General features: G+C 40.0%; 1 protein-coding gene across 2 annotated transcripts in view; it reads left to right on the top strand.

Annotated features, from left to right (window-relative positions):
• Positions 1-18,460, top strand: part of coro6.S (coronin 6 S homeolog) — a 68,182-nt gene that overhangs the window by 25,677 nt on the left and 24,045 nt on the right. For both annotated transcript variants that reach the window (XM_018248793.2, XM_018248792.2), the window contains exons 2-3: positions 1,332-1,539; positions 11,443-11,565. In XM_018248793.2, the coding sequence (XP_018104282.1) occupies positions 1,342-1,539; positions 11,443-11,565 (321 nt within the window). In that variant the 5' untranslated portion in view covers positions 1,332-1,341. The remainder of the gene's footprint in view (positions 1-1,331; positions 1,540-11,442; positions 11,566-18,460) is intronic.

The raw sequence follows: 18,460 nt of genomic DNA, 5'->3' as shown, positions 1-18,460 counted from the left end.
CCTGTAAAAGACAGTTGAAAGACACATTAAGGCCCAGAGACCTGTAGTCTTATGGCATCTGTATAATTTGATGGCACTTGCCCAACCCTTGAAGCCTTTATCTTAAAGGACAAGGAAAGGCAAAACAATAAGATCCCATTTTTACTTTCTTTAATGAAAAATAAACCTTTCTCCAATATACTTTAATGAAAAAAATGTGTACAGTTTTTATAAGAAACCTGACTGTATGCATTGAAATTCTCCCTTCATTTACTGCTGTGGATAGGAATTGTCAGACAGTCCCTAACTGCTCTGCAGGTAAACAATCATACTTATGTACAGCAGGGGGAGCCCCGCCTTACTTCCCAGCCATGCAGAACTCAAGCAGCTTTGTTTATGACGATCCCTAAGTAGCCCAGACCACACTGAGCATGTGCACAGTCTTAGTCTTGCAAAGATGTATAACAAAGTTACAAGATGACAGCCCCCAGTGGCCAACTTTGAAAGCATAAATCATTTGTTTGATTAGGCTTGTGGTGCAGTAAGTTCATGCTTATGTTTAGTATACAAAATACAGTATTTCTAGCCTTATTCTATTTTACACTTTGCTTGTCCTTTAAAGGGGTGGTTTACCTTTAAGGTAACTCTTGAATAGCCAATTCTAAGCCACTTTTAAATTGCTTTTCATTATTTAATTTTTATAGATTTATAATTATTTGCCTTTTTCTTCTGACTCTTTCCAGCTTTCCAATATGCTTCGTTGACTCCATCTAAAAAGCTAATGCTCTGTAAGGCTACAAATATATTGTTCTTGCGAATTTTTATTACTCATCTTTCTATTCAGGTCTCTCCTATTCATATTCCAGTCTCTTATTAAAATCAATGCATGGTTGCTAGGGGAATTTGGACCCTAGCAAACAGACTGCTGAAATTGCAAATTGCACAGCTGCTTAATAAAAAGCTAAATAACTCAAAAACCTTAAGCAATAAAAAATTAAAACCAATTGCAAATCGTCTCAGAATATCACTCTCTACATCATACTAAAAGTTATCCCTAAGATGAACAACCCCTTTAAATCTGTTTGTATTAAACCGGCTTGTAGACATCGAAATCGCTGACCTCTGTTGCAAGTCAAACAACATACACAAGTGCTGAACTGTATATTCGGATTCCAACACATTCACCCTCTCTACATTTATGCAGAATTTGTGGTTTCATTTCATTCTGGTGCTGCCCCCCAAAAAATTGCTGTTGCATAAAATATACTTTTCTTGTGAGGAGCCCCGCATACAATATAAATACATTTATACTCAACTTGTATTCATCTCTCCCTCTCTGATCATCTCTACAGTTTATTCACAATGAGTCGAAGAGTTGTCCGTCAGAGCAAATTCCGCCATATTTTCGGACAACCAGTGAAAGCCGACCAAATGTATGAGGACATCCGGGTGTCTAAAGTGACCTGGGACAGCTCATTCTGTGCAGTCAACCCCAAGTTTCTAGCCATTATTGTTGAATCTAGCGGTGGAGGTGCCTTTATGGTGTTGTCTTTGGCCAAGGTAAGTCGCCACAACTAATGATTTTCTAGAAAATAAGTAAAATTGGGCATTTAAACATAACAAACTTAAGCTTTAAGCATGCCACACAAACATACTGTTTAATATTTCTTTTAAGATCATTACATATTAGGGGAATCACTGCTAAAATCTGTCTTTAAATACCCCTTTTAACTATTTGATTCTTAGAAGAGTATTTCACATTTATGGGGTTCTTTATCAAAGTCCGATTTTATTTCAACATTTCCAGCCACAAACTCTGATCTAACCTGCACGTTTTTTTCGGAGTATTTATTATTAGATTTTTACTGAAAATGTGGTTTGCAGGAAAAAATTCAAATTTCATAATTTTTTAAAATTTTCCACCCGGAACCTCAGATTTTGTATGCTTTCTTCCTGAAAACTCAGAATACTTCGGGGTGTTGCACAAAACTCAGCGCATATCAAAAAATCCCATTGACTTATATGCAACCTCGACAGGTCTGAAATGCTGGATTTTCTGATTCGGGCTTTTCCATCCTCAGGGTATAACAAATTCCGAAAAAGTCAGATTTTATACTAAAAAAAAATCACAAATTCTTTGGGATTTTAGCATTCGGAGTTTAGGAGCCTACCAAAAAACCTTACACCAGGGGCCCACCAACGGTTTTTAGACCAGGGGCCCACCCTCTCCTCACTCAACCTCTATTCTCCTAGTCTCTTTACATACTATAATCTATTATTCCATCTATTTAGCCACTTTGTTCTCATAGTAATAGGGAATGACCATGAAATAGGCCAAATGTTTAGCAGCATGAGGGGCCACTGACACCTGGGCCCACCGGGAGTTTTCCTGGTATCCCGGTGGGCCAGTCCGACACTGCTTTTGCAATACCAAACTCAGGAGCTGCTGAACAAGAAGTTAAATAATTCAAAATCCACAAATATAAACGATTTTTCTCAGTATATCACCGCCTACATCGAATTAAAAGTTAATTTTAGGGTGAACTACCCCCTCTTATTAGATGCTTTTCTGATCAGCCTCTTTGTTTCATGAAACCTAATAACTAAACTAATGCCACAATGGCAACTTGACGAACGGCAGTGACAAATACAAGTTGAATATATTTGCCTATATGTGAGTGCAGACTCAAGACTAGTCACTCACTTGTGTATGAGCAAATAAAATACATGTTGAATTATCTACAGTGCCACTGACCCAGAAAATTAAGGGCCAGGGCACAAGCTGCTATTTCGGGAGATTAGTGGCCCAGCGATAAATAACTTCTTCGGGCGACTAATCTTCCTGAACTGCCTTCCCGTCGGCTAGAATGTAAATCACCGTCAGTATGGCAGTCGGATTGCTTTGGCTTTCCGAAGTCGCCCGAAGTTTCCTCATGAGGCAACTTCGGAAACGAATCTCTCCAGGTGCCATCCCATGGCTATTTACATTCTAGCTGGCAGGAAGGCAGTTCGGGTAGATTAGTCGCCAAAGAAGAAGCGATGGGTGACTAATCTCCCATAAATAGCAGCGTGTGCCCTTACCCTTAGAGATTTCTTTTTTGTTATGTACATAAATATCGTTCATGTGAAATTAAAAAAAAAAGAAGCTTGTCCGAGTAGTGCGTTGGTTACAATAAGTACACAATTTTGTTGTGTGTCAGATGATACTTGTGCAATACAAACATGTATAAGTCAATATTCCACTGGTATTACAGCCCAGTCCATGAAGACATAAGGGGGCGATGCCTTTAACAAAAACTCAAGCTGCCCATTCCTCTTTCCCCTATGTATGTGAGTGTATCTTTATGACTTAAAATAGCCGTTTATATTTGTCCTCCTCTTCTGAACATGGGGATGATTGAGTATTGTTTACTGGAGTCCCAAAGCTTTGCCTTGCACAGAGGCTCGCACCACTTCTTGGCAGCCAGAACAAAGAACGAGCCAAATTTAAGAAGCGTCAGGAAAGACCGTGGTTCACCCCTAGCTGCTTGATGTTTTATAAAATGTTAAAATCCAGCTTGAGTAATGCCATGCCTTTAGCCTGAATAGTTTCTGAGAAGAAGAAGCAGATTGAATGATTAGGAAGAAGCTGCATTTACAGCTTTATGATGCGTAACATTGCTGTTATGTACTTGGTAATACAGGTATGGGATCTATTATCCAGAATGCTTGGAACTTGCAGTTTTCTGGATAAGGGATCTTTCCATAATTTGGATCTCCATTCTTTAAGTCTATTAAAAATTAAACATTAGAATAAACATTAAAGGGATACTGTCATGGAAAAACATGTTTATTCCAAAACACATCAGTCAATAGTGCTGCTCCAGCAGAATTCTGCACTGAAATCCATTTCTCAAAAGAGCAAACTGTTTTTTTTAAATTTAATTTTGAAATCTGACATGGGGCTAGACATATTGTCAGTTTCCCAGCTGCCCCCAGTCATGTGACTTGTGCCTGCACTTTAGGATGGAATTACTTTCTGGCAGGCTGTTATTTCTCCCACTTAATGTAACTGAATCAGTCTCAGTGGGAACTGGATTTTACTATTGAGTGCTGTTCTTAGATCTACCAGGCAGCTGTTATCTTGTGTTAGGGAGCTGTTATCTGGTTACCTTCCCATTGTTCTGTTGTTAAGCTGCTGGGGGGGAAGGGAGGGGGGTGATATCAGTCTAACTTGCAGTAAAGAGTGATTGAAGTTTATCAGAGCACAAGTCACATGACTGGGGGCAGCTGGGAAATTGACACTATGTCTAGCCCCATGTCAGATTTCAAAATTGAATATAACATAATCTGTTTGCTCTTTTGAAAAATGGATTGGAGCAGCACTATTAACTAATGCGTTTTGAAAATAACACGTTTTCCCATGACATTATCCCTTTAAATAAACTCGATAGGTTTTGCCTCCACTAAGGATTAATTATATCTGAGTTGGAATTAAGCACAAGGTACTGTTTTATTATTACAGAGGAAAAAGATAATCATTTTGAAAATTTTAAGTTATTTGATTAATATTGAGTCTATGGGGAGACTTCACGTGGCCTGACCATTGAAATGTACAAATACTTAATTTCCATGTGAATGTAAAAGGGAATGGGGGGGCTGTGGCCATCTACAAGGGATTGCACCATCCTACTTTTTCCCAAAACGAATCTTTATACATTGTTTTTCACAAATGCAGATTTAGTTTGTTATGATAGTGACCCGGTAAAATCTAGTCTAGCGCTATAGTTTGATCTGCTCAGGGGCCACAGAAGTCAACCAGCTTCTTGTCTAGTCCGGCTCAAAGAAACGGAAAAGGTTATCCAATGATATTCCCGATAATGTTTTCTAACTCTGCAAATCAAGGTAATATCTGTTGGCATCTCAGCTGAGCCCTTCCAGTTCTCTGCAGCAAACGCTTCGATAATATCTTTTCCATTTGCTAATTGATGTAATCTACAGGGACAAAATAATAATAAAAAGGGAATGGACGCTTGATGTGGTCATTCATCTGTTTCCCTGGTAACATCTAAGAGTTTAAGTAACAGAAAACATTTATAGAGACAATTTTTATATATATAAAGTGGAGAAAGAATCTATGATTATATTGATATATGCTCTCTTGGTTTCACTGTCCTTGTCTTTTACTGTTATAATAATCTTTTATGAATCTGATGACTGCCTCACAGCCTGGCTTCCATTAGAAACCATTTAAACTAGGGATGCACCAAATCCAGGATTCAGTTCGGGATTCGGCCAGGATTCAGCCTTTTTTAGCATGATTCGGCAGAATCCTACTTTCCGTCCGAACCGAACCCGAATCCTAATTTGCATATGCAAATTAGGGATGAGGAAGGAAATCGCGTGACTTTTTGTCACAAAACAAGGAAGTAAAAAAAATTGCATATGCAAATTAGGATTCGGATTCGGTTTGGGAATTCGGCCGAATCTTTCGCGAAGGATTCGGGGGTTCGGCCGAATCCAAAATAGTGGATTCGGTGCATCCCTAATTTATATTCCTCGGGCCCAATACATGTGACCTTCTATTGCATTGATCCCCAACCAGTAGCTCGTGAGTAGGGATGGGCGAATTTGACCCGTTTTGTTTTGCCAAAAATTCGTCACCGACGCCCATTAAAGTCTATGGGCGTCAAAAAAAATTTTTTGACTCGCGTCTTTTTTTTTTTTGATGCACGACGCTATACAAGTCTATGGGCATCATTTTTGCAGCGAAACAAGAGAAAAAATTTGCCCATCCCTACTCGTGAGTAACATGTTACTCCTTGGATGTTGCTCTCATTGGCCTCAAATCAGGGGCTTATTTAAGTATAGTGCCAAGTAGAGTCTCCTGTAGGCTGCCAGTCCACATAGGGGCTACCAAATAGCCAGTCACAACCCTTATTTGGCACCCAAGGGACTTTTTCATGCTTGTGTTGCTCCCCAAATCTTTTTACATTTGAATGTGGCTCATGGATAAAAATAAGGTTGGGGATCCCTGTTCTATTGCAACAGTGCAAAATATGACTTTTTGTTGGCCCCCTGTTGTACCCTCCCTGTTCTGCCATATGACTTTGCAGACTGAAGAAAATGATTTACTGAAACATGACAGAAAAATTGAATTAACTGGGTTTATTAAAATGATTATAATCTGCTAGTTGGTTGATGTTCAGTGTAGTATAGTGAAAATTACCATGAATTGCTTCATATTGTTATCAGGGGCATTAGTGCCACTGTGATATTTTGCCCAAAAACTTACCATATGGCACAAGTCTATAAGTTACATGAAGAAGGGCTGAAGCTACACATGAAGAAGTCTGGGGGTTATGTTATAAAAAGTTTAAAAGCAAACATTTTGGCAAAAATAATATTTATGCAAGTTATATACTAAACGGCAGTGTGTTGGTGGTTTATTTAAAGGAGAACTAAAGCTTAACTAAAGAAGTAGCTAGAAATGTTGTACATGATGTTTTGTGCTTCTGTACCAGCCCAAGGCAACCACAGCCCTTTAGCAGTAAAGATCTGTGTCTCCAAAGATGCCCCAGTAGCTCCCCATCTTCTTTTCTGCTGATTCACTGATTCGCATGCTCTGTGCTGCTGTCACTTACTGAGCTTAGGGAGCCACTCACAATATACAGTACACATAGAATAGAAATGTCACAATATAAGGCTGATTAGTAATTAATACACATAATTACTACATGGCAGCACAGAAACCAGTGCAATTAGCATCAGAATTTAATAATCAGCAAACCTGTAGCATCAGCTTATATTACAGCCAGGGAAGCTCATTTTCTGCTGGATAATTAGTGACGAGCCCTAAGCTTAGCTTCTCAACAGCCAATCAGAGCCCACTGAGCATGTGAGTGTCACAGACACTTTCCAAGATGGTGACCCCCTGTGACAAGTTTGAAGTCCTGGATTATTATTGCTATTAAGATGCTAAAACTTTGGGCTGGTGCAATAAATTCAGTATATAAAATATGCCATTTTTAGCCACAGAATCACCAGAGGTCTCCCCTTCAGACTAGAGGAAAAGAACTTTCATTTGAAGCAGAGTAGGTGATATGATACTAAAATATACATTAAGGGGCATATTTATTATGTGGTTTAAAAAAAAAACTGCAGAATAATTTGCCACACATTGCCAGGCATCTCCATGTAAAAAAATGGCATAAATATGTCGTAATTGTATAATGCTTTCTCTCTTTGAGCAACTTCCACTAGAAATGACTTACAAAGGTCTAAAGATGGATTTGGGAAATGGTTTATACAAGTATCACGGTTTCCTTTTAATTTGTGGAATCGGGTGGGACTGTTGAAACAAACAAAACTGATATTTATATCAGGCCGCTGAGAAAATGTTCGTGTGCTTTTAAGGCCAACTAAAGGAACTCGTGTCAAAAAGGAGATATATTTTCCCTGTGAAGAATAAACTTCAATTGTTTCAAACCTGCCTTAAAGCTGTATAATCAAAGTCCTTTTCAAATTAAACATGAAATCCAAATTCTTATTTTTATTAAAGCATTCATAGCTGTTTTTGTTGAAAATCTCAGCTGTCAACCAAATATTGTCTGTCCCTCCTCTATGCCATAGGCCAGTGATGGGCAAAGTGTGGCTCTCCAGCTGTTGCAAGACTACAACTCCCACCATGCCCTGCTGTAGGCTGATAGCTGTAGGCAGTCTTTGCATGCTGGGACTTGTAGTTCTGCAACAGCTGGAGAGCCGCACTTTGCCCATCACTGCCATAGGCAATTACTTTCACTTTCCATTCAGCACTTCCTACATGTCCCTGCTCTCTCCACATTCCCCCGTTCTCTTCACCATTTAATTGTGTAACCAGGACATGGGGATGGACATCAGGTCCCCCATTCTCTTCACCATTTAATTGTGTAACCAGGACATTGGGATGGACATCAGGTCCCCCATTCTCTTCACCATTTAATTGTGTAACCAGGACATTGGGATGGACATCAGGTCCCCCATTCTCTTCACCATTTAATTGTGTAACCAGGACATTGGGATGGACATCAGGTCCCCCATTCTCTTCACCATTTAATTGTGTAACCAGGACATTGGGATGGACATCAGGTCCCCCATTCTCTTCATCATTTAATTGCGTAACCAGGACATGGGGATGGACATCAGGTCCCCCATACTCTTCACCATTTAATTGTGTAACCAGGACATGGGGATGGACATCAGGTCCCCCATTCTCTTCACCATATAATTGTGTAACCAGGACATGGGGATGGACATCAGGTCCCCCATTCTCTTCAACATTTAATTGTGTAACCAGGACATGGGGATGGACATCAGGTCCCCCATTCTCTTCACCATTTAATTGCGTAGCCAGGACATGGGGATGGACATCAGGTCCCCCATTCTCTTCAACATTTAATTGTGTAACCAGGACATGGGGATGGACATCAGGTCCCCCATTCTCTTCACCATTTAATTGTGTAACCAGGACATGGGGATGGACATCAGGTCCCCCATTCTCTTCACCATTTAATTGTGTAGCCAGGACATGGGGATGGACATCAGGTCCCCCATTCTCTTTAGCATTTAATTGTGTAAACAGGACATGGGGATGGACATCAGGTCCCCCATTCTCTTCACCATTTAATTGTGTAGCCAGGACATGGGGATGGACATCAGGTCCCACATTCTGGTGCACAAACAAAATTCTGAGATGATACAAGACTTGTCTTAATAACAGTGTCCACAAAATGGCTTCTGCCTGATTGTTGTAATTATGAGTTCCCAGACTGATGGAAACAAGATTCAAATAATTTGTATAATATAATTAAAGTTTATTTTGCTTGACGAACGTGGTAAAATAGGATTTTTAATAATTTATTCGGGTGACAGGTCCCCTTTAATTATGTTTTGTGTAGAGGTTCTGTTATGTTTCCTCAGAAACTCCAACCAACATAGAAAGAAAAGGTGAAAGGGCAGAGTTATATGGTCACATTCTCTTCTCCTGCAGTTCTGTTCTTATTTGGTGCTAGAATGTATAGCAGTGACTCCCTCCTCCAATGTGGGAGCTACACTATATCCTTGACCTCTGCCACCTTGTCTCCTCTCATCCCACATTCCACCCCAGTGAAGGAATGGTGAGGGTTTCTGCTGTGGAATTGTAGCAACTGTCTGTTGATCCTACACTGCTAATAAGAATGACCTCACACAACAAACAATAGAAAATGTCTCAGGAAGTGCTTATTCGTTTTATTTTTCCAACGTGCCGGGCAGTGGATATTGTTTTGCTGCTAATAAGCCACCGCCCTTCCAAGTCATTGCTTGTCCCAAAACATTTTCCGTACCCTATGACACTTACCTTTTCCTCTTTCCTCTCCAGTCCTGTTATGTATTTGATCCTCGATTCCCTTGTGGGGCCTGCGATTGATATTCATTTCTAGCACTGATTAATCACTTATTTATGTTTTGCTCCATTAGTAATTCATTTATTGGAACCTAAAACATATGAATGTGGTATTTTTTTGATTTTAAAGGAGAAAGAAAGGCTTGCAGCACTTGGGGCTGCCAAATGTTAGGCACCCCAAGTAATTTTATTGACTCACCTGAAACCCCAGGCTGGTGCTCCTATCAGCAGAAAACTGCACCGGCCCGGGGTTATACCAGTGAGCATCACGGATCGATCCTCTTCCGGCTTCTTCTTTCTTTGCACAACTGTGTATGCGTCAGCCACGGGAAATTTGAAGACAGAAGATTACGGAAGAGAAGCGTTCCGTGGTGCAAGCCTTTCCTTCCCCTTTAAGATAATCTGCATTAGTGATGGGCGAATTTCGCGCGAAATTCGGGAAACGGCGAAAAATTCACGAAACGACGCCGGCATCTCGTTTTTGACGCCGGTGCCCGGTTTTTTACGCCGGCGCCCGTTTTTGATGCCCAGGGATGCAGATTAGTGATGGGCGAATTTATTCGCCAGGCGCGAATTTGCGCGATTCGCCACCAGCGAATAAAATCGCGAAACGCCCGCGAAAATTTGCGGCAAAAATTCCAAAAAAAATTTCGAAAAAAATGGACGCCGGCGAATTTTTGCCGCAAATTTTCGCGGGTGTTTCGCGATTTTATTTGCTGGTGGCGAATCACGCAAATTCGCGCCTGGCGAATAAATTAGCCCATCACTAATCTGCATCCCTGGGTTTTCCAGATAACATGTCTTTTTGTAATTTGGATATCCCTGTTTTAGGGTTAGCTGGCCATAAACGCAAAGATCCGACAGAAATCTTTTAACCTTTCCAATCGACTAAACGACCGATCTCCGCTGGATGAAAAATGACGGGACTCTCCACACATGGTCCGAAAATCATACGAATCCTCGCTTAGTACGATCAGATATTTGCATCTATGGCCATTTTAAGGGCACACATGAAGATTCTGGGAGATTAAGTTGCCCGGCGATAAATCGCCTCTTCTACCCGAATCTGAGCGTGTGTCTCTGCCCTTAAGTCTCAATAACTCATTAGGATTGTTTTGCCTCAGATGAGGATTAATTATATCTTAGTTAGAATACTGGTTTATTGTTTATAAAAAAAGTAAATATATTTAAAAAATAATAATAATTATTTGATTAAAATGGACTCTATGGGAGATGACCTTCCCATAATTTCAAGTTTTCTGGATAATGGGTTTGCAGTTAATGGATCGCATACTTGCACTTGGTATCTGGGGCTTCAACAAGGGTCTTTCTGTAATTTACGCCATACCTTATGAAAATTCATAGAAACATGTCATATAAGAGTTCCGATGCCAAAATCCTTCTGGCCAAAAGTCCCTGAAGGTCACCCCAATATCAGCAGTACTTGCTTGTCATGAGAGGGTCAGAGAGTAGAAGAAGCCACACTGTTTTCCTTTTGTCATGCTGGACTGGGAGCAGCGCAATCCTTTCATAGGCCAAATACAAATGGAAACGGTTCTTCAGCCTAAGAAAGGATTGACTCCAGCCCAACTAGGGTTGCCACCTTTTCATAAAATTTTTACTGGCTGGTAATGGCGGCAGGAACAAAAGGGGGGACCGTGACAAAAAAGGTGCAGAGCCACGTCGTGGCGATGGCCAGAAGGAGGAGAAAATTTACATTTCCAGAAGATTGGAGTGGCCCGAGGGTTTTGTTAAGGGTATTACAAATTTACGGGCTGGGAGGCAACCCTAAGCCAACTGCAGGAGAGTCTTTATCCATGTTGGATTGTTGGCTCAAGTAAATATTGCTTGGCTGGGGTCGGTTTCACAGGACTTTTGGCCAGAAAGATGTTGGTGTGGCAACTCTTTAGAATTACTGACACAGGAACATGTCTTATTTCTATAAAGAAAAATCGGTCAGAAATGGAGAACTTTTAGTTTAAGCAGGAGATGTGTATTTCCAATAAAGTCACATATTAAATGGTATAACTCTTGTTTATTGCATTTTCTTTCTCTTGGTGCAGACCGGACGGGTGGATAAGAATCATCCTTCAGTAAGTGGCCATACAGGTCCTGTCCTTGACATCGACTGGTGCCCACATAATGATAACGTCATTGCAAGTGCCTCCGACGACACCACAATAATGGTACGTTTTGCTGTTTGCTCCACTTGTCATTGGCGTATAGTTTGGGGCATTTTGTTATTCATTGCACTTCACAACATACAGAACTTCGTTGTTCCCTAACCAAGGTCAACAATGAAATCTGCTCTTTTCCCCCAGAAAAAGTGCCATTATTTTTTTTTCAAACTCAAAACAAATCTCCAGTGAATAAATGTTTATGATTGATGTGCCATCTACCTTGCCTTTTGTTTCTTGTTTTTTTGTTAAGCAAAGGATAACAATGACAAATAGTCCCCATTCCTGATTCCCATGCCCAGTGCTGCTCCTCCTTTCCTGTTCAGACTTGTTTTTCAGTTGTACCTTCAGGATTTCTCACTTTCCATCCAACTCATTCATAGATTTCCAACACAGACGCTTGTTCAGATAATTACCATCTAATTACAAGGGAAAATATAAATTAGGAGGAATGGACCACATTACACCAACTAAGCAAATACAGTCATGTTGGGACTATGGGAAATGAAGGAAAACAAACCAAAAGAAGGTTTTGGGTGGGGGTTTATTTATGTAACATTGCTGTGACTCCTCTATACATACCTTTATTGTGTAAAGCAGAGATTTCTCGGCACAGTGATGGGCAGTAAATTGATTGCCTTGCTCCTGATGAGCTCCCAGTGTTCCAATAACACAGTCAAAGATCTGAGTATATTATGAGTATATTATGTTTATGCAACACAGAGGGTTGACTTTGACACTTTTTTTTGACTGTGAAACAATATCCCACCGAGTGAACACTTGCCTTGGCATTTGCAGATTCTGTGGATGATACCACAGTTTACATCTACAGAGAAATTAATAGATACAGGTATGGGACCTGTTATCCAGAATGCTCAGGATCTGGGGTTTTCCAGATATGGGCTTTCCGTAATTTGGATCTCCATACCTTAAAGGGATAGTGTCATCGGAAAAATATGTTTTTTTCAAAACGCATCAGTTAATAGGGCTGCTCCAGCAGAACTATGTGCTGAAATCCTCAAAAGAAACATTTTTTTATATTTAATTTTGAAATCTGACATGGGACTAGACATACGTATTGTGAGTTTCCCAGCTGCCCACAGTCATCTGACTCTGATAAACTTCAGTCACTCTTTATTGCTGTACTGCAATTTGGAGTGATATCAACCCCTCCCATAGCAGCCTAACAACAGAACAATGGGAAGGTAACCAGATAGCAGCTCCCTAACACAAGATAACAGCTGCCTGGTAGATCTAAGAATAGCACTCAATAGTAAAATCCAGGTCCCACTGAGACACGTTCAGTTACATTGAGTAGGAGAAATAACAGCCTGCCAGAAAGCAGTTCCATCCTAAAGTGCTGGCTCTTTCTGAAATCACATGACCAGGCAAAATGAGCTGAGATGCACCTACACACCAATATTACAACTAAATACACTTGCTGGTTCAGGAATGACATTTTATATTGTACAGTGAATTATTTGCAAACAGTGTCATTTAGAAATAAAAACTACATCATAACAATCATGACAGAATCCCTTTAAGCTTATTTAAAAAATCTGGGACTGGGAGGGAAATCTCCTGACTTTTTGTAACAAAACAAGGAAGTAAAAAATATTTTCCCCTTCCCACCCCTAATTTGCATATGCAAATTAGGATTCAGATTTGGTTCACTATTCGGCCGAATTTTTGAAGAAGGATTCGGGGGTTCGGCTGGATCCAAAATAATGGATTCGGTGCATCCCTACTATATACCTGCAGACACATCAGATCTCTATGCAGAATTACGTGTTTGTTGCATTAATCTATAAAATGACATGAAAGTGAATCCTAATTATCAATCTGGTATGCTTTTTCTTTTGATTTGAGTTTGTAGCTCATCGTATTTGTATTTTCATCCTAATTTTATGATGTTTTTGTGTCCTTACTTTCCCACTTCCACGCCATTGGCTTTGTTGTGGCACCTTTATAGGAGAAGGAAAGTATTTTATTGCTTAGGGGTGCCAAACGTTAGACACCCCAAGTGATTGTATTTAGTTACCCGACACCCTGGGCCGGTGCTCCTATCAGCAGAAAACTGCACCGACCCGGGGTTATACCAGTGAGCACCACGGAGCGACCCTCTTCCGTCTTCTTCTTTCTTCTTGCGGCTGCTCATTCACAGTAGAGTAAAAATCTGGACTTTAACGAAAAAGTCGGCTATTTCATTCTACTGTGTATGCGTCTGCCACGGCAAATTTAAAGAACGAAGAAGATGATCGATCTGTGGTGCTCACTGGCAGGACCCCAGGTCGGTGCAATTTTCTGCAGATAGGAGCACTGCAGGTTTTTTGGTAAGTAAATACAACCACTTGCGGGTGCCTAACATTTGGAACCCCCAAGTTAAAATGACTTTCCTTCTCCTTTATAACCAGTCATAAAGTGACTTTCCTTGTTATTTTAACTGTGTTTTTATGTTAGGGGTTCAAATATAGGGACTTCAAATTAGGATTTTTTATGGGCATACGGACAGCAGTGCAATAGTTTAAAATGAAGCCATGATTTTATTTGGCTGCCATATAACGAAGGGAACAGTTGAAACAAGCTCATTGTTCTCATAGCAGGGTTTATTAGAATTGTGTTCTGCATATTACACAAAGCCTTACGTGGTGGATTATATATAGATCATGTTGCCACGTGTCTGCTCAGTAGCCTGCGTCTTACCCTATGATGCAGCAGTTTGTTCTAATTATACCGCAGTCACTAGAAGCCGAGGGGAGAGGAAAGCTGCTAATCAGATGTTAAAAACAGAGGCGGCCATGTGACGAGGATCAGGGGGATTCCAACAAGATGTTATTCAGCCATCATTATGCTCAGATCTACCATTCTGTTTTTCATGAGCCGGGAAAAGCGGCGTCTCTTGCTTAAATGAATGGCTATGGGATGTGAGCCAATGGAATACAATACGTACAGCCCTATATAATACTTCCAGCTCTATCATTGTATTTGGGTTGCACAAAAATTCCTCTGCCATGGGAAGAGCTGGATGAGGACTGAATCAACACAATCATTTAGCGTAAGGTTAGGCAACTTGTGGCACTCCAGCTGTGACAGCTCTATAGCTCCCACCAGCAATGTGACGTTTTTGGCTTTTCTGTTTAATATATATTTATTATATATAGTTTGCAGGAGTTGTTCTAGATTTCCAGTGTGGGCCTGCAATGCACTCAAGGAGGCTTAAAAATACACTAGTGCTAGACATTTTGCTTAAAGGTATAGTTGTCATTGCCTATAATCCTTATATAGAATATAATATAGTCCTTGTCTCATGTTCAGCAGTACTTTGTACTATCATAGGCAGCATTTGATGAAGGTTTAGTGTATAAATAAGTAGGGATGCGCCAAATACACTATTTTGGACTCCGCCAATCGTGAAAGATTCGGCCAAATACTGATCCGAATCCAAATCCTAATTTGCATATGCAAATTATGGGTGGGAAGGGGAGAACATTTTTTACTAACTTGTTTTGTGACAAAAAGTCACAAAACACCCCTAGCCCACCCCTAATTTGCATATGCACATTAGAATTCAGATTCGGTTCGGCCGGGCAGAAGGATTTGTCCGAATCCTGCTGAAAAGGGCAGAATCCTGGCCGAATTCCAAACCGAATCCTGGATAACTCCTATGACAACCAGGACAATAAGGCCACCCCCTACTATACCTAGTCTGTGGTCATTAATGTAGAACCCCTGTCCCTTTTAAAGTTCACAAATCAGCATTATCCTGCAAAAAAAAATAAAAAAAACAGAACGTTACGAGGTACAGTATGTGCTATTGGTACATGGGCCCTTATGAAAAAAACTCTCTTAATACCCAGGAGAACAAAGCTGTTCTGTTTCCTAAGCTCTATGCCACCATCATGATTAATGTGTTTTTTCAGATGCTAGCAGTTATCTCTACAACCCAGAACAATTCTATTTAATCTGATTATCCTATTGCTATTGTGATGTTTCCCTTTTAGCGAAGTAGTTCCATTCCAGTGCCTCCCAAAACTTGATTCTAATAGCTAATGGGAGTACAAGAGCAATTACTATAATAAAAAACAAAAAAAACCCATAGCCCAATTTGGCCAAGACTGAGTTTATGGTCTTTCCACCCAAACCAAGCCCTTCTCTTCCTTTGACCATAACTATTGATGGCATGACCATTAACCCAGATAACTCAGCACGCTACTTGGGTGTCATCTTTGACCAGTCCCTCTCCTTCTCTATCAATTTAATAATACTGCCAAAACCGGCGTTTCTTCCTCCGCAATATAGCCAAGATATGCCTGTTTCTTTCACAAACAACAGCTAAAACACTAATCCATGCCCTTATCTTATCCCATTTAGACTATTGCAATCTACTCCTAACTGGTCTTCCTGACTCCCATCTCTCTCCCCTTCAATCAATCTTAAACTCCACTACCAGGATCCTTCTGCTCTCTCCTAAAAGGGAACCTGCTCAACCCCAACTAAAATCCTTAGCATGGCTGCCTGTTAAACAAAGGATAGTATATAAAATCCTTCTGCTAACATTCAAAGCCCTTCACTCCTCTGCTTCTCACTACATTTCTTCTCTTGTCTCACTGTACATTGCTGGTCGTCTTCTCCGCTCTTCTCAGAGCCCCTTCTCTTCACACCATCCACATCCACTGCCACCTCTCGTCTCAAACCCTTCTATCTTGCTGCTTCGTTCCTCTGGAATTCCATCTCTGAATTCCTCCGTAAGGAATTGTCTCTCAATCTCTTCAGGAAAAAACGAAGAGCCTACCTTTTGGACCACTAGAACATTAGCCTAGTCCTGTCCCTACTGACTATGCCTTACCTTGTGCACTTTTTCATCTCCAATTTGTGCCTGTATGTTAGCCTCTCATCCACTTAGACTGTAAGCTCTATGGGACAAGGACCTCCTTCCCACTATGTCTCTTACCACATAGCACTTACACTCTTTGTCCTGATATGATTCTGTATATATTTATTATGTGATTTGTCTCCCCCGTGTATACATTTATATATATTCTACTTTTACCTCAACAAATAAAGTTATACATAGATAATTGTTAATTTCCAGTGTCCTTAAACGAAAGGACAATCAACATTTATCAAGTGCACACAAGCTTTCTGAGCCATCTCATCAGTTTTTCGAAATCCCTTTCAATTTTCAATGACGTTACATTTATAATCCAACAACAATATTAGCATGGCACTGCAATTAACAGAAAGAATCTCATTGATAATACAGATGTTTGTTTGTATTGATAATACAGATGTTTGCTTTCCTTACTTCAGAGTAGTTGTTGGAATTATGAGTAGAGTAGTTGTTGGAATTATGAGAAGAGTAGTTGTTGGAATTATGAGTAGAGTAGTTGTTGGAAGTATGAGTAGAGTAGTTGTTGGAATTATGAGTAGAGTAGTTGTTGGAATTATGAGTAGAGTAGTTGTTGGAAGTATGAGTAGAGTAGTTGTTGGAATTATGAGTAGAGTAGTTGTTGGAATTATGAGTAGAGTAGTTGTTGGAAGTATGAGTAGAGTAGTTGTTGGAATTATGAGTAGAGTAGTTGTTGGAATTATGAGTAGAGTAGTTGTTGGAAGTATGAGTAGAGTAGTGAACAGATCTTGCTGGGAAGCCATGTTAGCGTCTGGGCAAAGCCTTAAAAACACCTGTTTGTACTTCATGTAGATGATATATTAATATTATTATTCTATTTATTCTAAATTCCTGTCAACTTCTGCTACATTTCAGAATTATTGGTGTTCATAATGAGATTAAAGTCCTGCTATTGGAATTATGTAAAATTGGTTAAATATATATCCCTATAAACTGGGTTTATTTATGGCATCATTGATCATCGGTGCATAGCACAACTTCAGCACAACTTCACCGCTAGAAATATTTATTGGGAGAGGTTATTGTTCTGCTTTTCGGACAAAAGAAAATGAAAATTCCAGGTAAGATTAAATTTTTGATTTTCTTTACGTCCTACAGGCAGCACATCACAATTGGGATTTAGCAAGTTAATTATTTCTCTGTCAAGGCCGATACCAAAACTCTTCTGCCAAAGGCTCGTTCCTGAGAGGCTGCTATGTCAAACTTGTAGGACTTTGCAAAAGTATGTACATTACTCCATGAGGCTGCTCTGTAGATGTCCTGGATATGCACTTGTGATCTTTCTGTCCAAGAAGTGGAGACCACCCTGATTGAATGTGCTTTTAACTCTGGCGGAGGTTCCTTTCCTTTATTCACATAAGTTGCAGAAATGTTTTTTTTTTACCCATGTCGCAATAGGGATCTTTGCTGCTTTAAGGCTTTAAGGTTCCTCAGAACAACACAAAAAGATGATCTAACTGTCTAAACTCCTTTGATCTCTCAATGTTGGCAGAAAGACATCTGTGAACATCCATATTTTTTTGACTTGACTCCTTCTCTTGTTTCGTTTGAATAAAAGATGGCAAGATTATTGGACTGAAAAATGGTAATTTCTTTAAAATTACCTTATCTTGAAGTTCTCCAATTCTTCTGGCTGATGTAATAGCCACCAGAAATGATGTTTTCCATGACAGTTGTTTCATAGAAATAGAATCCACTCCCGGTTACTAGTGAGGATTCCAGAAAGTTTTTCCTGCCCCCCTAAAGTGACCCACACTGACGTAGTTCCTTCTCTGGCCTTCAAGCTGGATCTTCTATGTCCTATCCTGAAATGACTGATATCTGGAGGGAGGAGGTAACTCTTATAGGCTAATTAAGCTTGTTTTTTTATTCTGTCCTATCAGGGGGAATGGAACCAATTACCCAATTGTGATGTGTTGCCTGTAGGACGTAAAGAAAACACCTAATGCCTAAATCTGGCCATTTCCAAGCAATTTCCAGCAATACTACTCAACC

Source organism: Xenopus laevis, chromosome 2S (assembly GCF_017654675.1).
Source record: "Xenopus laevis strain J_2021 chromosome 2S, Xenopus_laevis_v10.1, whole genome shotgun sequence".
Classification (NCBI taxonomy): domain Eukaryota; kingdom Metazoa; phylum Chordata; class Amphibia; order Anura; family Pipidae; genus Xenopus; species Xenopus laevis.
This window is presented reverse-complemented; position numbering and strand designations above follow the sequence as displayed.